Here is a 20,238-nt window from a genome sequence, read left to right on the forward strand (position 1 = left end):
CGGGACGTGTTTGATCCTGGAGGACACCAGCTGTTGAGTTCTTGCCCCGCTGTGGCTCCAGTCTAATGAGCGTAGCGGCCATTGGGCGTTAATCGTGTCGATCGAGACACGTGTTGGCTCTAACGCACACAGGGACGCGCGGTGCGACTAAGGAGGCTCACGTGGCCGCTTACGGACCCAATATGAGTGCCAATGAACGCTCCGGTTGCGAGTGTCTGTGTGCATGTGTGCCCATTCGCGAGGACGAGTGTGTACTTGGAGGTGGTGAATTGGGTGCAACCCACCAACTTGGACGTCGTATTACGGCGCACGGCAGGCATGCCACTGTGTGTATTGGAGTGTGCATTTTGGTTATGTTTTCTTGGTGCCCCTAAGAATTTTGCGTAATGTTATGTTGGTGCCCGTGTGCATTATTTTGCTTTTGGTTTTGTTGGTGCCAGTGCTTGTGTAGGTGCGGTATGTCACCCACAGGGTGGTTTCGTGACCGACACCGATCCCTTCTTTGTTATAATTCTAAAAGTGCCACTTGGGCCCTTTGTAGAATCTTGGGAAGGGCGTGTAAGGGATCGGTAGTGTACCCGGGGTCATCGGAACGCGGTTGGGGGCGCTCAAAGCGAAGCGTCTCCTTTCTTGGAACGCGGCAGCTCGCGAACGCGCCGGGAAGTAGGGGTGTCCCCCCGCCCCGCGGTACCGATTCGCGCACGTGCTGGCACGAATGTGTATTTGTGTTTTTTCATTTTTATTTTGTGGTAGAGAGGGTGGCTTACCTTGTAGGAGCCGGAGGGCTGGCCATGCCCTTGAAGAGCCAATCATGTTAAGAGTGCAACAAGATTGGACGCTACCAAATGTGGGCCGGGCCTTTAGGGCTTTAAAACCGGGCCCCGGAGCCGGAAGCGGGGTTCTGCGCTAAGGTGAGATGCTATGCATCTTCGGCTATGCCGAGTAGGGGCCTCCCCTAGTGTTAGCCAGTTCCACCATTTTGTTGTGTATCTATTGTAAATTGCTGTACATAAACTGTACATAAGTATTCCCTTTATCCCTGCATCTCTACTCATTACAAGACCGTCTCTGACGGGCACCCCTGGTGCGAAGATCACGCTTCAGTCTTCGAGTTAAACCACCCGTCTCTGGCGGGGCACCTCTGGTGCGAGGAAGGAAGGAAGATAGGGAACCTGTGAAATTTACTACTTAGAAACTCATTGCTGCCAAAATAACATAGTTAGTAATTGCACCGATTGGAAAGACAGTGAGGCATTTTTAGACCAGACCACCATCTTGTCCAAATATAAAGAACTCGCTTCTAACGCCAGGGGCTTTTCACATACATCAATTTGGCGACACTGCGTCAGCCAGCCGCCGGTGTCTCTATTCCTATAGAGCTCGCCTTTCTTAAACAGTGAAGGTTTTGATATCTCACGGATGTATGTCACGATCTTGATTGCGTCGTATTTTTCCCCCCTCTGTTGCTTTGGCTTTTCCTGCTACTATATCTTGCCTCCTTTTTTCGCAATAAATTATATGGTGGATAATACAGCGCTTGTGTCTGTTTCTTCTGTTCTATCGTCCCATTTGCCAGCGTTGTTTCGTCGTTTCGTCCAACATGAGCCAACCAGCCCTACTTAGCCCTTTTATTGGATATCGGTTATACAGATATGAAGAGACAGCATGGCAAGGGCAGTAAAAGCTAACACACATTAGGCCGCACCAAACAGGTATAACTACCTAAACTACCTACTAATAAAACTAAAAAGAATATACCATGGACTTCTAGTGGTGATCGGCTCCTATATATTAGACGTGGTGGCTTATTCTAAAATCAAGTCGCAAGTTAGCGCCCGTCTCGTCTACATCTGTGTCTTCCTTGGCTTTTTTTGTGCTAGTTTTTCTAAAAATTTTCAACAGCTAGCCCAAACCAAGGTACTTCTGCTGAAGTATTCCCAAAAGGATTGTGTGGTTTATGGGTGCATTTTCATGTGGAATTAATAAAGGCAGGCGTGGCGTAATACCATGCCATGCATTCACTTATAACGTTGGGTGGAGGCGATGCATGTGTAGGTTTGGGATAGTAAAAGTTTGGATTCGGCGGACCATGTAGGCTGCAAAGTAGAGTGTTTGTGAGGAGGCGGGTATATTCGTCGATTCAGCCGTAAGGTCTCAAGGCGCATAGAGTAGTGGGTCGAAAAGGGGGTACTTGTCTGGACTGCGTGTACCCGCTCCATTGGTATAATCAATAGGTGGGTTCTCAGCCTTGGCATTACCTTCTAGGCCTTCGTGACCGGTTGCCCATGTGAGAACAAGGCCTTAATGGAGGGTGGCGCCCAGAATCGGAGGGCAAATTTGGGAGCTCGACCATTCGTGAAAACCCGATATGCAGCCTGCGAGTCGGTGATAATGCGCGAACTGCGCTTTTTATTGTCTTGTGATTTGATGGTGAGTGCGATGGCAGTAGCGTGCGCCGCTTCCGGGTCAGAGTCGTGAAATTATGCTGCAAGGTAGGGGCAGAAAGAGTGGTCGACCGCCGTAAATCATATGTTGAGGTCTGTGGCTGGGAGACCGTGTTCACATAAGCCAGCGTCGTATCATTACGTACTGTTTTCGGAGGTAGAGGACGCTGGCCTGACGTCAGGTAGCCTGCAGTTCGTGGCGCATGTGGCGTGGGAAGGGATCAAGGTGGATATGTCAGCGTTCATGTCAGAATGGTTCTGCCTACGTTAGTAGTAAGGATGCGACTACGTTGAGTGGTGAGGACAGGCTCCTGTATCCCTTCGAAAGGGAACAGAATACCAAGGTTGGGGACACGTGTCATATGAATATGTCCAGGGCAGTCTAGTAGAAGGCGTGTAGGAGAACGTTCACCTTGTTTAAGTTTCCGTGAGTTAGGTGGTGGTAGAGCAGGCCCTAATGAATTGTTTTATAGGGAGGGTTGTTACTAGGCTACGGCGTAGTGGGTACTATTCACGCATCCGGTTTCGATGAACGCAATCTGTCATATCATGCGGACGATGTTGAGGGCAGTGGTTCGATGTGCAATAATGGCATGTGTAGGGCACCCATCTTGTTGAAACCAAAGGTCAAGGACGCGTATTAATGGGCGTTCCGTGATGGGGTTGCTATGAATCTGGATGTCAATGCGTCCCGGTGATACATAGTTGCAGCCATGGATACGGATGCGTATACTCCTGCGTAGTTTTATGTCTTCAGAATGCCTTACCAACTAGCCTCCACATACTTCTAGAATACGGATGACTTCCAGTTTCTCTGGGGCACATTGTATGCCAGTTGAGGCGACAAAGGCTTTGGCTATATGCATGGAGCATTGCAGAGCGCCCTCCTTGTCGGCTAAGCTTCCAGATGGCAATGTCATCAGCATAAAATGTGTAGCCCATGTGAGGGAGTGTCGAATGTTTGTGTACCTGAGTGGGTATGGTGACGTTGAAAAGGAGTGGGGACACGACTGCCCCTTGTGGGGTACCTTTGTTTGGTGTGGTGATTGGTGGTGAACGTGTGCAGCCGATGCCGATGGTGGCTGTGCAGTTCGATAAGTAAACAGTGATTTATTCAAAGATTCGGGGCCAGAATTCATAGAGTTGAGGCCCTCCAGTATAGCGTCATGGGATATGTTGTTGAATGCGCCTTTAACGTCCAGAGTGAGAAGTAGATGTTCCCCTCCCTGGGGGATGCGCTCACGGACATCATATTTCAGTACAGGGAAAGCATCTGTGGCAGAGAGGCTTGGCCGAAAGCCAAGCATGTATGGTGTGAAGAGCTGTTGTTCCTCGATGTAGTCCTGGCGGCGATAATGCAGGACGTTTTCATAGCATTTCCCCGCGCATAAGGAACATTGGTCTGAGAGCCGCGATAGAGGGCGGTTTATTGGGCTCGGGGATTATGATGACCTCAATGTGCTTCCATTAACCTGTCAGACATCCTGCAGTCCAAAGTTCATTGTCGAAAAATATAGTTAACGTTTGGAGGGCTTCCGTGTATGGGAGAAGCCTTTGTCCTACAGTAGGCTTATTCACGTTGATGATGATGGTGAAATATATATCACATTCGATGCGGTGATCCAATTATTGTTGCTTGTTTCGTTCAAGTTTAAACTGAAATGCATCGTTCCAAGATCACTGCGCGGTGTACAGACCATCGCTTCAATGTCTTAAATTAGTCATCTCTTCCACGTTTCGTGTAAAAATTCCTTGAAGGAATTCTTGTACCTAAATCAAATCAACTTCTCCCATATTTCACACTTGAAAGTGCTTCGATTCTTATGTGACTTTGATATACAACCACACGGATTAATAATAATATCGCGCTGCCGTCAAGGTCAGCGCCTAAAGGAGCAACATAGCAGCCGACGCTGGTACTGTGGGAGACCAAGTAGTACCGTTACGTATTACACAGGTTAGCCTCGGTTCTAATGTATATCAGTCTGTGCTAAATACCGTGGAACATATTTTGATTGCGAGATTTCTTGTTCTTAAGTCTACAAGGCCCCCATCGATGCAAGGACAAGGAAGATGACGATGGGTGGTTCGGCAAGAAAGAGCTGCCTGGAGCCTAGCTACTGTGATCTGATGCTTTGCATTGTCCTCTACTTTGCGCTGGTCATGCTAGCAGCGTTCGTGGCCGCCTACTACTCTCTGCCCCAGGGATCTTCGTCCACGGCAGCCCCCTGGTGAGCCCTCTTCCAATCTTCGCAGCCGCCCCAGCTACAGTCGGCCCAACATCAGCCAAGTGCTGCATATGCTTGGGCGCCTACGCAGCCAAGTGCTGGAAATTGGCTGCATAGGCCGGTTGCACGGTACTGCACTCCACAAAGCGTAGCTTGCATCAGTGGCAGTGGCACTCTGTGGATGCAATCTTAAACGCTCGGGACTCTCCAGTCCAGAGCTCATGCCTTGTACTATTTCTAAGGTGCTCCTGCGCGATCCTAGTTCGATAGAAATGGAAGGTATTTGGCTCTAAAACAGTGTCCGCCCATGTTCGCATTTTGGCACAACAGCGCATATCACGCGTTGACGGGTGATCGTAGGCTTCCCCAGCGCTTAGGGTCATTAAGCAAGGGGCTCTTATCGATGACGTCATCGGCGGTGAGGTCCTTTTGCCGTACTATTGCACGGTAACGAAACCTGAAGAAATTGTCGCCATTTTTTCACGGAACAGACAATGGCTGTGGAAACAGAAAGCCGGGATCACTGAAGAGCATGGTAACGTGCCGGCAATGCACAGCCACGAGGCCATACGTACTTGAAAGCGACTATTTGGCATTTCATTTTATTTCTTTATTCCAGTTTTTCGCGCAATACAAAAAACTACAAAAAAAAGGCCCACAAAACCGACTGATAAAAGTGGCACGCATACTTCGCAGTCATCGTGGCTTCCTACGACCGCGTCCATGCAGCATGCTTCTCTCGCCGCCATAATTACCCGCCCTGTGTGTTAGTAGGAAATGCTGCTAGAGAATACGAAGAAAATGCAAGCTGGCTGCATGGCCCTCTCCAGTTGGAAGAACCATTGTCGCAATGATTACAGGAAAATGGTTATTACTGAGGACTTCCCACTTCAGCTCACCTGCCTCACCACGTACGCGACGTTACTCGAAGGTTGTCTCTTCATCAAGTATGGCGTGGTAGTCCAGTTCACTGATTCGACTGTGATACTTGCATTGGCCAAAATACTAGGCCAACGTCAATAAAGAGGGAAAATTTTGGCGTTTCCGGGGCACTGCGGCTTTCCTGTTCACTATGAAGCAAGCAGCGCACGGATCCGTTCTTTTGTAGCACCCGGCAGCGTTTTTAATGATTTAGCTTAGATAAGATGCAGAGTTCCGCCGTTCCTGTTTAGTGTGTTAGACGATGTCTATATGATAAGGGACTCAAGATTCTGCTGTGCTGATGTATTTTTCTATTCTGTTGTCAATATCACTACTTCATCCCAGTTAACTTCGTGGCCGGTTTCTTGCACATGCTCGGCAATGGCGTTAGTTACATTTTGGTTTAGGACTTCGTTCTCCTTGAAGTCCTTTGTTTCACCTATATCCCTATCGGCCTATCACCTATATCCCTATTTCCCTATCGACTCTCCCTTAGAAATAGTGTGGGTTTCCGTTCAACTTGGCCATATACTTTGCATTATAGGCGCCTGTTATAAACCACCAAGTAGCCAACCTGAATTCATTGAACTGTTAAACGAAACCTGAATTCATTGAACTGTTAAACGGCGCTATCGAGCAGATCTCTTTAAAGCACCCGAATTGGCTCCTATTTTTAGCAGGTGACTAACTTTCCTGCGATTAACTGGACGACGCTAACTGTTGACTCCGATAGTTACCGACAGGAGAACATTAACTTCCTTCACTTACTTCAATATCACCAGCTCACCCAAATTGTTCACGAGCCCACTCGCGGTAAGCATATCCTGGACCTCGCCTTAACAGCCCATCCTGAGCTCTCAGAGATCCACGTCTTGGAAGAATTAAGTGACCACAAAGTTGTGCACTTTTCTCTCTCTCTTCCACGGAGCGACGAAACAAAAACGAAAAAGCTTATCTACAATTACGTACGTGCGGACGTTGAAAAAATGAACCTGTTGCTGGAAACTTTCACAAATAGTTTTCAGGCCAATTTTCATAATCGCACGGTCAGTGAAAATTGGAAGTTGTTTCGTGACAAGCGAAAAGAAGTTGAAGATTACTGCGTGCCAAAACGAATGGTAAGCACACGTACTAACGATCCTTGGTTTACCACAAATGTCAATAGGGCACTAAATAGGAACAAAAGAGCATTTAGGAAAGCCGTTCGAACAAAGGAAGCTACAGACTGGGAAAACTACAAAAGCATTTCTAAAATAGCTGAAAAACAAATTTCTGAAGCCAAAAACAAATATTTTAAATTTACACTTCCTTGTTTGATAAAAACAGACCCTAGGAAATTTTCCAACACTGTTAATCCTAAAAGCGCTAGTAGCCACCGCGGTGGCTCAGTGGCTATGGTGCTCGGCTGCTGGCCCGAAAGACGCGGGTTCGATCCCGGCCGCGGCGGCTGAATTTCTTTGGGGGAGAAATTCGAGGCCCGTGTACTGTGCGGTGTCAGTGCACGTTAAAGAACCCCAGGTGGTCGAAATTTCCGGAGCCCTCCACTACGGCGTCACTCATAGCCTTAGTCGCTTTGGGACGTTAAACCCCATAAACCAACCAACCAACCTAAAAGCGCTAGCATGGTTCCTGTTCTTTTGGGTGTAAACGGCAGCACTCTACCTATAGAACAATGTGCAGAAAAATTCAACAGCCACTTCTCACAAGTTTTTACAGATGAATTGCCCATTTTCAATCCACTGCTGCTTCCTGAGGCCGATATCCAGATTCCATTTTCACCCATTCACATATCTGCGCTTGGCGTGGCTCGTGCAACTGAACGCCTACCCCACCACACTAGCCCAGGACCCGATGGTATCAACGCGAAGCTGTTAAAAATAACCAGCCAGCACACAGCTTTTCTGCTATCACTCATTTCCCAACAGTCACTCGATACGACATGTGTGCCAGAAGATTGGAGGTCTGCTTATGTAATCCCGGTATTTAAATCTGTAGACATCCGTTCCTAATAATTACTGGCCAATTTCACTAATCTCGATATGTTGCAAGGTATTCGAACACATAATATACACAAACATTATCACTCATCTTAACCAGAACAACTTGCTTCACAGCAACCAGCATGACTTCCGCAAACATTTATCGTGCCAGACACAGTTATTTGAGCTAATAACGGACCTTCATCAAGCAATCGACTTTTCTCTCTACACTGACTCCATCTTTATTGATTACTCTAAAGCCTTTGATCGCGTGCCTCATAACCGCCTGATGATAAAAATACGCAACTTGGTTTGGTTTGGTTTGGTTTATGGGGTTTAACGTCCCAAAGCGACTAATACCCGTGCCACACGGACAGATTTAATGCCATTAAGTGCTTACTGCCTTAAGTTTTAATTGCATTCGTGCGGTGCCACATGCATAAATTTAATGGCATTAGCCTTACTGCCATTCGCGACCTACTGAGTTCGCCACAACTCATTCGCCCGTGCAATGTGTACTCTCGTTCCCATTCCACACGCAGAAAAGCATGCAGCTTTGTCAGTTACAACTGCCTAGCCCACTATAAAATGGTTAATTCTTAACTTTCAGCCATATGAGGCACCTAAACCGCATTTTCGATGCGAAGAGCGCCATTTTAACCAGCCTTATTGACTGGTACTCTCGACTTATGTGCTGACATGCGAGTTTATGGCTACTTTTTCGACTTGTAAAGCAGGAACAGCCGTATTTTCTGGAAAATCGTTTTTAAATTACATTTGAACATCATTCCCGATATATTCTGCTCATTAGGAATGTTTATATTAAGATGAAACTTTTGACTACCTTGCAAGCGTTATCGTCATCGTCACTTTCGATAATGGCATTAAAAGTGGACGTGTAGCACGAACTCCGAAAATAATGGCATTAACAAACTTAAGGCCTTAAGCATTTACTGCCATTTCTTGTGCGCGTGTGGCACGGGTATAAGGCTATGAGAGACGCCGTAGTGAAGGGCTCCGGAAATTTCGACCACCTGGGGTTTTTTAACGTGCACTGACATCGCACAGTACACAGGCCTCTAGAATTTCTCCTCCAAAGAAATTCTAGCCGCCGCGGCCGGGATCGAACCCGCGTCTTTCGGGTCAGCAGCCGAGCACCATAACCGCTGAGCCACCGCGGCGGCATACGCATACGCAGCTTGCAGCTGGATCGATATACTGCGCAGTGGATGAACGCATTTCTAACAAACCACTTTCAGTCAGTTAAATTAGGGAGCTTCTTATCAAGACGTACAGGTGTTGCTTCAGGAGTACCTCAGGGTTCGGTGCAGGGTCCACGTTTTCCCTAATGTATATTAATGACATCACGTCGAACGTAACATCAACAAGACGATTATTTGCAGATGACTGCGTAATTTACCGAGTAATATCGAGCCCTTGCGACATCGTTGCTCTCCAGACTGATCTTGATGAGCTAACTAATTGGTGCGGCAGGTGGCAAATGGTAATTAACGCAGATAAAACTGAACGCCTCAAGTTTACTTCCGTCGCCAACACCAGCTCTAATGCCTACTCAGTTAATAATATTACCATTGAAACTGCAGCGTCGGTAAAATACCTCGGTGTAAATTTTAACTCTAATTTATCCTGGAGCACTCATATAGAACAGATCACTAACAAAGCCTTAAAAAAACTTGGTCTTCTTAAACCCAGACTGCACCAAGCCAACCAGGACACAAAACTACACGCATTCAACATGCTAATCAGGCCTGCGATAGAATACGCGTCGGTGATCTGGAACCCTCATCACGCCTATCTTATTAACATTATGGAATCTATTCAAAACAAAGCTGCTCGATTCATCCTTTAGCGTTACTCTCGGTATCAAAGTGTAACAGCACTGAAAATATCGCTCCATCTCTCGCCTCTGGTCATGCGCAGAAAAGTCAGCCGTTTATCCTTTTTCCATACTATCTACCACAGCAACACACCAATTTCAAGCTCTCATCTTCTCCTGGCACCGCACACATCGGCTCTTGTAGATCGCATGAAGAAGATTAAACCTATTTTCGCTCGGACAGAACGATACAAATACTCACCTTTGGTCTTGTCTATCGAAGAGGGGAATTCGCTTCCATCTAGCATTGAGACTATCACTGAAACATCATCATTTCAAACAGCTCTTTGGTCCTATTTAGAAAATTCTAACATATATGATGTGCGTTCTTCTTATTATTTTTATTTATCTATTTATTTTTATCGCTGTGTGATTCACTTTTTTTTTCTTCTTTTTTTTGGTTGCTCCAGTGTGTGTGTGTCGGCCGTAACGTTCCGCAAAATGTTTGTTGCTGTGTTTAGTAACTTTCGAAGGAGGGATTTTTCTTGATTTTTTTTTGCGGGGTTTGCTACATGTGCACTTTTTTCAAATACGTGTTCCTAGCCTTTTTTCCTTTCACTTATTAACTTGTACCTGCCGTCTTAACTTGTTTACTTCTGTTTTCAGCCGTTTGTATTCTGTGTTGTATATCTGTTGTTTTCTTTGATGAATCCCCCCCCCCCCCCGATGTAATGTCCGCATTGGGCCTATAGGGTATTGAAATAAATAAAATAAAAATATAAATAAATACAAAATATATATTGATGAGCAATCGGCGCAGTCAATTTCGTGCACAGCGCCTGGAAATCTTTCACGAGGCAGCTTGTCCTTCACGCTCACTAGTTCGGTCGCAACTTGCCAGCGGGGACGCCATGCTTGGGGAAAACAGGCGCCTCGCTGATTCCCGCTACGTATGGGACAGGAGCTCGTTTTTCTTTCCGTGCCCTCGCTTTCTACAGAGGCAGAGTGTTTTGCTGGCATTCTTCTTTTGGTGTTCCTGACGGAGGAAAGAGGCTAGCCGTTTCTTCGCAGATCGGACTCTATTCTTTGCATTTCGCACTTTAGGTTGCCGTCTTCCCTGCAGACCTGTCTGGCATGGTTGATCAGAGAGACTACCAAGACTGCTTGTGAGTGACTGAGCGGACAGAACTGAAATGTAAGTATCCCCCAGTGTGCGTACGTTTGCGGTAAGCGTTAAATATAAGGCCAGTCGGCGTGCGGATTATCGTGGTACCCAGGAATAGGGGGCAGCCGTCGGTTTCTTCCTCAATAGTGAACTTGATTGAGGGTTCAATGGCGTTCACGTGGTCCAGAAAAAGGGCCATGTGCTTGCGCTCTAGGACACAGAAACGGTCGTCCGCGTACCATAGAAATATTTTTCGTCGCGGCTGGAAAGTGGTTACGGCTTTGTCATCGATGACTTCTATCGTGATGTTCGCCGCTGTGACCGAGATGGATGCTCCATTGCCGCGCCGAAAGCCTGTTTGTAAAAGTTGCCATTGTATGCAAAATAGATGTTAGCGTGGCAGAAGCGCAATAGCTCGCACAGCTCGGCTGCGTCAAAATGGGTCCTATCTTGCCATGAGTCCTCACCTTCGAGACGTTGCCTGCAAGCGGCAATGGCCAGGTAGAATGATACGCTGGTAAACAGTGAGCAGACATCGAAAGAAGCAAGCATGTCGTTGTCATCAGGGACAATGGCTTGTACCTTGTTGATAAAATCGGACGTGTTTTTGACGTTCGTTTCCGTCTTTCCAACCAGTGGAGCCAGAACGCCGCGAAGGTTCTGCGACAGCGAGTGCACAGGAGACCTCTTGAAGTCTACTATTGGGCGTACAGGAGTGCCTTCTTTATGAATCTTTGGAAGCCCGCATATGGCGGGTGCCAAGCCGTTCGTCCATAGCAGCTAATAGTAGAGGCATTTCTTGGATGGTGGAAGGCCCTGGAAGAATTCTGCGAGCATTTTCTGAAGAGACGTTTGTACCTTTGACGTTGAGTCGCTCTGGTATTCGCCGATAGATATTCCCGTCCTGTAGCAGGGCTTCCATTTTTTCTCGGCACGAAGAGCGGTAAAGGATTACCGTGACATTGCCCTTATGTGCAGGCAGGATTACGATATCAGCGTTGGTCTGTAAGCTACGAAATGCCTTGCGTTCATCTTGAGGCAGGCAATAGACTGCTGACGCCTTCTTCATACGACACAGCACGCCTATCGCCTTCACCCTATCTTCGTCTTAAAGGGACCATGAAAAGAATTAAAAGCCGCTTGCAAATGTTAGAAGTGATGCTCAGAAGCATTGACACCAAGTATGAATCTTCGGAACTGAGCCGGCAATTTATTATGAATTTTTAAAAATCGTGTTTTTTAAAATTCGCGGGCCGCTTGGTGTCTTCGTAGGGAGCAATTCTGAAACCAAAATCGGGAAAACAGACGTCACTAGTCCCATGACGTCGGCAGGCCACCACACGCTGTCATTCGCTAGAGCCGCGGCAGCTTCGACGTCACGGGCACACTTCCGGTAGCGGTGAACATCGTCTGCTCGAGCGGCCGCGCGACCCCCTCGGGCAAGCGCGAGCGAGGGCATTGCCTTCGCGCATATGGTTTTAATTTACCTCTGCCGCCTCTTTCTGTCGCGAGTTCGGGAGCCAAGAAAGCGCAGAGACCGGAGAGACGCTGCCGACACACGCTGCTCCTCGGGAGTGGGACAACCGGAAGTCGTAAACCGAACGTCAGCGAATGACGTGTTCATGGGCGGAGCCCAGTCCCGGAGCTGTTTTCTTTATTTTTTTATGGTACCCCGCGCGTACGAGTTGAGGGGGAGAGGAGGAGCGTGATTTTTAATCGCCTATAACTTCGTTGTTATTGATGCTAGCTCAAAAATTCTTGCGCTGGAGTGACGAGTGATGGATTGCCTATCTTTACGTAATCTCAATAAATTTGTTTCATAGTCCCTTTAAACGCCTCGGTTGAGAAGCCGCACGGCTCCTTCGACGGCAAAAGCAACCTTTCGCGCGTTCTGAGCATTCCCTTGGTTGAAGTTCAAACCTCGGCTGAGTAACTTGGCTTCATCGGGTTTCAGACTCTACGATGACAAGTTCTTTGTTTCGAAGATCGCTGTTCCCGTGGTTCCTGTTTCATTTTCAGCAAGTAATGCTTCATTCTTGTGTTCTTGTGATTTCGAGTGCTTTTCCTCTCTTTTGCGCATTTCCTGCTTGGCAACTAATTGAACGCTGGCAAGAATGTCCGTACCGATGAACTCCAGATGCCGTTTTGCCCAGAACAAGTTCGTTTCCAGGCGTTCCTTTGTTAGCTTGCATTATTCTATCCGTGCTTGAAGCAGTTGACGTTCGGCCTTTGCGACGACCTGGAGTCCAAAGCGGGTTTTAACGAGTTTCTTTGGACGCAATGATTTCTGGATAAGTTGAGAAGACTTGCAATTTAGGATGAACTGCAAAATGCGTGCAGAATGCAGCGAGGGGGGAGGGAGTGCTTAAAAAACGACCAATTCCGTTGATGAACGGTTGTCCAAACTAATCACGAAGGTTGATGGATCGAGGGTTTAACGGCATACCGTCTCGTCAGGCATCATGGTGATGAGGAGTAGTGGTCTCTGGCCAAGGTCAGTAAAGTGCAAATTGTTTCACCTTTCGGGAGCACTACGGCTACTTTGTTCACTATGAAGCAACCGGCGCACGGATCTGTTCTTTTGTAGCACCCAGGAGCGTTTTTAACGATTTAGTATAGACAGGATGAAGACTTCCGTCGTTCATGTTTGGTGTGTTAGACATTGTCTCTATGATAAGGGACTCAAGATTCTGCCGTGCTGCTGATTAATTCTTTTGTGTTGTCAATATTTTTACTTCAACCCAGTTAATCTCGTGGCCGGTTTCTTGCACACGCTCGTCAGTGGCGTTAGCTGTTACTTTTTGGTTTAGGACTTCGTTCTCCTTGAAGTCCTTTGTTTCACCTATATATATTGATGAGCAATCGACGCAGTCAATTTCGTACACAACGCCTAGAAATCGTTCACGAGGGACCTTGTCCTTCACGTTCACTAGTTCTGGTCGCAACTTGCCAGCGGGGACGTGCGCCATGCTGACGCCATGCTTGCGGTAAATACGTGCAAGCGCCTCGCTAACTCCCGCTAGGTATGGGACAGGAGCTCGTTTTTCTTTTGGTTTTTCCGTGCCCTCGCTTTCTTCGGAGGCTGACTGGTTTGCTGGCATTCTTCTTTTGGTATTCCTGATGAAGAAAAGAAGGTAGCCGTTTCTTCCCATATCGGACTCTACACTTTTCATTTCTCTCTTCAGATTGAAGTCATCACTGCCGACCTTTCTGGCACGGTTGGTGAGAGACAACCACAGACCGCTTGTGAGGGACTGGGTGGACAGAACTGAAATGTATCTACCATAGTGCTCAGTTTTGCAGTAAACATTAAGTATAAGGCCCATCTGTTAAGGGTTACCGTGGTGTCCAGGAATGGGAGGCAGGCAGCCGTCGGTTTCTTCCTCAACACTGAACTTGGCTGAGGGTTCAATGGCGCTCAGGTGGTCCAGAAAAAGGGCCATGTGCTTGCGCTCTAAGAAGCATAAACAGTCGTCTACGTACCTTAGAAATGTTTTTGGTCGTGGCTGGAAAGTGGTTGGGGCTTTGTTTTCGATCTCTTCCATCGTGTTGTTCGCCGCTGTGACCGAGATGGATGCTCCCACTGCCGTAGCAATAGTCTGGTGGCAAATGTTGCCATTATATGTAAAATAGGTGTTAGCGAGACAGAAGCGCTATAGCTCGCATAGCTCTGCTGTGTCGAAATGGGTCCGATCTTGCCATGAGTTCTCATCTTCGACACGTTGCCTGCAAGCGTCAACCATCACTTTGACCGGTAAGCTGGTAAACAGTGAGCAGACATCGGAAGAAAAACGTATGGCGTTGTCTTCAAGGAAAATGCCTTTTACCCCACAACCAAAAGACGCCACGTCAAAGGTATCGACGTCTGTTCAGAAAATGCTCACAAAAATCTTCGGGCGCCTTCCATCGTCCACAGAAACGCCTCTACTACCAGCTACTATGGACCAACAGCTCGGCACCCGCCCAATACGGGCTTCCAAAGATTCATAAAAAATTACCGACGATTACGTTACTTCCTAATGCGAAATTTGAGCGCAGCAAATAAGCTGTTTCACCTTTTCGATAGTGAGTCAACCCCAGCTGCGGAGTTGGTTTCAGGGACAACGCCGCCGATGCTGACACAAACAATATGATACCCTCGCTTCCGCAGCGCTAAGAACCAGGTCTAGCCGTGGGAAGGTGGTCACGTATTCGTCGACGTGCCGGGGCCTACGTGAAATAACCGGCGCGTCGGCAACTGAAGAGCACCCTATCCGCCACACAAGAACAGGGGGGGGGGGGGGGGGGGGCCTTTCCTCCTCTTTCTGCATGGCGGCGACGGTGTTCTATGCAGTCACGTTATCTTGACTCTCTAGCGGCGTCAGCGGCATCCAGCGGTATCAGTCGGTCGCTGCTAGCGCTGGGGGGATGAAAGGGGGGCGGAGCTGGTTACGAGGCCGACGGCAACGCCGACGACGACGCGAAACCCAGGAACGGACGCCAAAGAGCTGCGCTCTAAAAAATTGGCAGTGGTATAGCTCTAGTTAAAACTGGAGAATTGCGAAAACAACGAGGGGAGAGATAGAGGCGATGTAGAGCGCGCGTCCGCGGCGTCGGCCCTGGCACGCTAGCTATGCGCCGCTACTGCGCATGCGCAACTGGCGAGCGCGGCGGCTGCACCTCTGAGTCACCCGCGTAGCGACGGCGGCGGCGCGCCAGCTGTGTGTCGTGTGACGTGGCTGCTCCTAGCGCATCCGCAGTATGGCCTTTCGTCAGCTCCGCGAAATGGCTCGGCGACTCGCATAGTGTTGCTTTCGCAACAAAAAGCATCCTTCTACGCACAATAGTTGACTTCAGGAGGTCTCCTGTGCAATCGCTGTCGCAGTACCTTCCCGGTGTTTCGGCTCCACTGGTTGGAAAGACAGAACCGAACGTCAAGAGAACTTTTTGCTGGGCTAGTTGGTCCATTCTGACATTAGTGAAAACAGCGCGAAAGAAGAAGCCCGAAGGCGAAACGAGGAACAGCGCTCTTTCCTGTCACTTCTCGTTTCGCGTTCGGGCTTCTTCTTTCCGCTGTTTTCACCAATGTCCGAACGTCAAGAACTCGTTCGATTTTATCAAACAGGGTAAAAGCCATTGTCCCTAAAGACAACGACATGCATGTTTCTTTCGATGTCTGCTCACTCTTTACCAGCGTACCGGTCAACCTGGCCGTTGACGCTTGCAGGCAACGTCTCGAATATTAGGACTCACGGCAAGATCGGGCCCTGTCGACGCAGCAGAGCTATGCGAGCTATTGCGCTTCTGTCTCGCTAACACTTATTTTACATACAAAGGCAACTTTTACCATCAGACTTTCGGCACGGCAATGGAAGCATCCATCTCGGTCACAGCGGCGAAAATAGCCATGGAAGTCATCGAAACAAAGCCTCAACCACTTTCCAGCCACGATCAAAAATATTTCTACGATATGTGGACCACCGTTTCTCTGTACTAGAGCGCAAGCACATGGCCCTTTTTCTGTACCACATGAACGCCATTGAACACGCAATTAAGTTTATTATTGAGGAAGAAACCGACGGCTGCCTCTCATTCCTGGACACCATGGTAACCCGTACACTGACTGGCCTTATATTTAATGTTTACCGCAACCCTAAGCACGTTAAAGAACCCCAGGTGGTCAAAATTTCTGGGCCCTTCATTGCGGCATCGCTCATAGCCTGAGTCGCTTTGGGGCGTTAAACCCGATAGACCAAACCAAACCAATAATTTCAGTTCTCTCTACCCAGTCATTCACAAGCGGTCTGTGGTTGTCTCTGATCAACTGTGCCAGAGAGGTCTTCAGTGATGACTCCAATCTAAAGAGCGAAATGCAAAGAATAGAGTCGGATCTGCGATGAAACGGCTGCACTCTTTCCTTCATCAAGAATACCAAAAGAAGAATGCCAGCAAACCAGTCAGCCTCCGAAGAAAGCGAGGGCACGGAAAAACCGAAAGAAAAACGAGCTCCTGTCTCATACCTAGCGGGAATTAGCGAGGCGCTTGCACGTATTTACCGCAAGCATGGCGTCAACATGTCGCACGTCCCCGATGGCGAGTTGCGACCAGAACTAGCGAACGTGAAGGACAAGGTCCCTTGTGAACGATTTCTAGGCGTTGTGCACGAAATTGACTGCGCCGATTCCTCATCAATATATATAGGTGAAACAAAGGACTTCAAGGAGAACGAAGTCCTAAACCAAAAAGTAACAGCTAACGCCACTGACGAGCATGTGGAAGAAACCGGCCACGAGGTTAACTGGGTTGAAGTAAAAATATTGACAACACAAAAGAATTCACCAGCACGGCAGGATCTTGAGTCCCTTATCATAGAGACAATGTCTAACACACCAAACATGAACGGCGAAACTCTGGATCCTGTCTATACTAAATCATTAATAACGCTGCTGGGTGCTACAAAAGCACGGATCCGTGCGCTGGTTGCCTCATAGTGAACAAGGGAGACGTAGTGCTCCCGAAAGGTGAAACAAATTTCATCTTTATTGACCTTGGCCAGTGGCCAGTACTCCACATCACCATGATACCTCACCAGACGGTATGCCGTCAAACCCTCGACTATACCAAGTCAAACTTTTAAAGCGAAATTTGTAATACCTCTGTACATGCCATTTGGTAAGAGCAAATTAGGGGGTACAACGGCAGCCATGTAATGCATTACGTGTTATTGATGGATGTGTACAACACCGCCACCTCATAACGCGACCCAGTGAGCCAGTTATGCTTCTTACTTGTACAAAATCCGAAAAAGGGTTCAGACTGAGAATAAAAGAACACTGGCAACTAATTTCCTTTCTGCAAGCGGGCCCAACCCGCAGGAGAGAAGAAAAACCTGCACCAAAGCAACGCGGGAAAGGCCGGGGAGCACTTCTGCATGGCGTCACCGCGCAGTGACCGGACGCAGTGAACAAGTAGAATCAGCCACTTCGTGGAAGCGTCGCGGGGAAGTGTGGTCGGCTTAAAATGTTCAGTAGTTGGTTGTAGAGTGAGCACCTCCGCGCCATTCGTTGAAGGGGGCTGGGAGGTACAGGACAGACACAAGGAGCCCTGGGGGAAGTAACAGAAAGGTCGACAGAAAAACCAGGGATGAGCAGGTTTTTTGTTGCGACCGGACCCAGGAAAAGCAGGGAAGGCGGTGGTAAGGGGAAGGAAAAAAGGTTTGGTTTATGGTGTTTAACGTCCCAAATCAACTGAGGCTATGAGGGACGCCGTAGTGAAGGGCTCCGGAAATTTCGACCACTTGGGGTTCTTTGACGTGCACTGACATCGTACAGTACACGGGCTTCTAGAATTTCGGCTTTATCAAAATTCGGCCGTCGCGGCCAGGATCGAACCCGAGTCTTTCGGGTCAGCAGTCCGGCGCCGTAAACACTGAATCACCGCGGCGGCTGAGTGGTTACAAAGAAAAAAGCTTGAAAAACAATTTCCGCAAAGACGAGCTACCCGTGTGACATTTCTGCAGGTGTTTTTTGTTTTTATTTTGTTCCTTCGAGCGCTGTATCTCTTCGCTAGCCCGAAGCGTCGCCCTTTAGGGAACACCCCAGCTGCCGGCTTCGTTGGGTTAACCTTTTCTTGTTCGTCGATAGAAATGTTCTGGGCGATTTGTGATTAGCATCTCTTCCTTATAGGGTGGAGGGCGGGGCCGTTACCGATGGTGTGCGTTATCTGCGCTCGGACAAGTTACGTTATCAATGGGCGATCACTTGGCAAAGAAGACGCGGGAAGGATGCCTACACCAAAGCCAAGAAATCCTTGTCTTCATCGATGCTTCGCTACAGACGGCTGCTAGCGGACATTAAGAATGCTGCTGCAATGAACGCGACAGTAACAAACCTTTTGCAGCCAATGGCGCAGTCGCCGGAGGCTCGCTATATTCATCAATCAGTCGTGTAGTCCATGCGCCACAAGTTGCATGGAGACGACGAAAGCGCATGTAGTGCTTGCGTAATTGAAGTGCATTGAAACAAGCAAGACGCCTTATGCTAGCAGCTTTCTCCGCGGCGACTGTAGCACACCAGAACAAAAATGCAATGCGATAAACGAAAAAGAAGCACGAAAATTATCAGGTAAAGAAGCCGGTTCTTTTGTTATCATGACGTTCAAAGAGCAGCTCTTCGCAAGAGTGAAACATGCAAGGTCTTGCTATTTTGAAATGAAATTTAAGCGCACACGAAAAACGCACACAAGAGGAGGATACACACAGGACAGGCGCCTGTCCTGTGTGTATCCTCCTCTTGTGTGCGTTTTTCGTGTGCGCTTAAATTTCATTTCAATATAAGCTATGCACCATCTAGCCCAGCCGCCGCGGTGGCTCAGCGGTTATGGTGCTCGGCTGCTGACCCAAAAGACGCGGGTTCGATCCCGGCCGCGGCGGCTAGAATTTCTTTGGAGGAGAAATTCTAGAGGCCCGTGTACTGTGCGTTGTCAGTGCACGTTAAAGAACCCCAGGTGGGCGAAATTTCCGGAGCCCTCCACTACGGCGTCTCTCATAGCCTTAGTCGCTTTGGGACGTTAAACCCCATAAACCAAACCAAACCATCTAGCCCAAGCAGAAGTTTTGTTAAATTGTCTTGCTATTTGTGCACGCTTAGCCCTTTAACATCTGATGTAGGATATGCAGGCAGGCTAAATGTGAGAATGCAAGCTTTTCTCGTGTACAACTAATGTACGTGGGATTTTTGATAGGTGTTGCCCGGTAACTCGCTAATGGCGCATGAAGTTTCTGCATTGTGAAGCCCAGAGTAATCTGCGCAGGACTTACGAAAGCTACTGGCGGAAATATACTAGCCGTTTGCCCCCCCCCCCCCCCCCCCCCCCCCACCGCCGTCTTGGCTTTGCCAGGATGCTGCACGGGAAGCCCCTATGGCGGTTGCCCGCACCTTCAGGCAGCCCGCGTCTTTCATTGCCAGACTGTATGTTTTGCCACTGCGCAGCTCACGCTTAGCCCTTTTCTACCAGATATGTACGACAAAGGGGCGGAAGATGTTGGAATCGCAAATGTGCCCATGTTCAGCCGATGTATTTTCAATGCAGGACCCATGTAGGCTTCAGGCGGGAATACTGGTGTTAGCCCACAGACAGCCTAATGGGCTCCTTCAGGGTGCTGGACGGGCAGCCTCTGTTGGGGGTGCCCGCACTTCACTATCATGCGGCCCCATCTTTTATGCACACGAACTGCACGCAGCCCATGCTTACCCCTTTCATACCCGATTTTGGCTACAGGCGGAGAAGACGTGGGAATGGCAATTGTGCCCATGCTCAGCCCATGTGGGATCGTCGCAGGTGTTGCTCAGACATCCCAAACTGCATGCCTGAAACGCTTCGCCACTGTGAAGCCCAAAGTTTAGCCTCTATATTTTCTACGTGGGGCCTATGTAGGTTGAAGGCAGGGATACCAGCTCTTTGACCACAGAAAACCACCGCGGCTCCTACAAGGGGATGTACGGTCATATGCCAAACTTGAAAGCATACAGTGTGGAAAACGGGGGGGGGGGGGCAGCCTTCAGCCTCGCACTCCCACTCCCGGATGCGGCGTTCCCGCTCGCTAACAGCGGAGGGGTTCGTGCTCGAGGGAACAAAGGGAGAGACGACAAAGCGTGAACACTCATATGTTGTTTATTACACTTGC

General features: G+C 48.5%; 2 protein-coding genes across 2 annotated transcripts in view; both read left to right on the top strand.

Moving 5' to 3' along the window:
* Positions 1 to 20,238, top strand: part of LOC149349101 (prolactin-releasing peptide receptor-like) — a 178,131-nt gene that overhangs the window by 33,864 nt on the left and 124,029 nt on the right. The gene's annotated exons all lie outside the window — the stretch shown is intronic.
* Positions 4,524 to 20,238, top strand: part of LOC149349102 (prolactin-releasing peptide receptor-like) — a 77,865-nt gene continuing 62,150 nt past the window's right edge. The window contains exon 1 of the mRNA XM_089575404.1: positions 4,524 to 4,675. Within this exon, the coding sequence (XP_089431530.1) occupies positions 4,524 to 4,675 (152 nt within the window). The remainder of the gene's footprint in view (positions 4,676 to 20,238) is intronic.

This window comes from Amblyomma mixtum, chromosome 3 (assembly GCF_055824585.1).
Source record: "Amblyomma mixtum isolate Tamu chromosome 3, ASM5582458v1, whole genome shotgun sequence".
NCBI classification, from domain to species: domain Eukaryota; kingdom Metazoa; phylum Arthropoda; class Arachnida; order Ixodida; family Ixodidae; genus Amblyomma; species Amblyomma mixtum.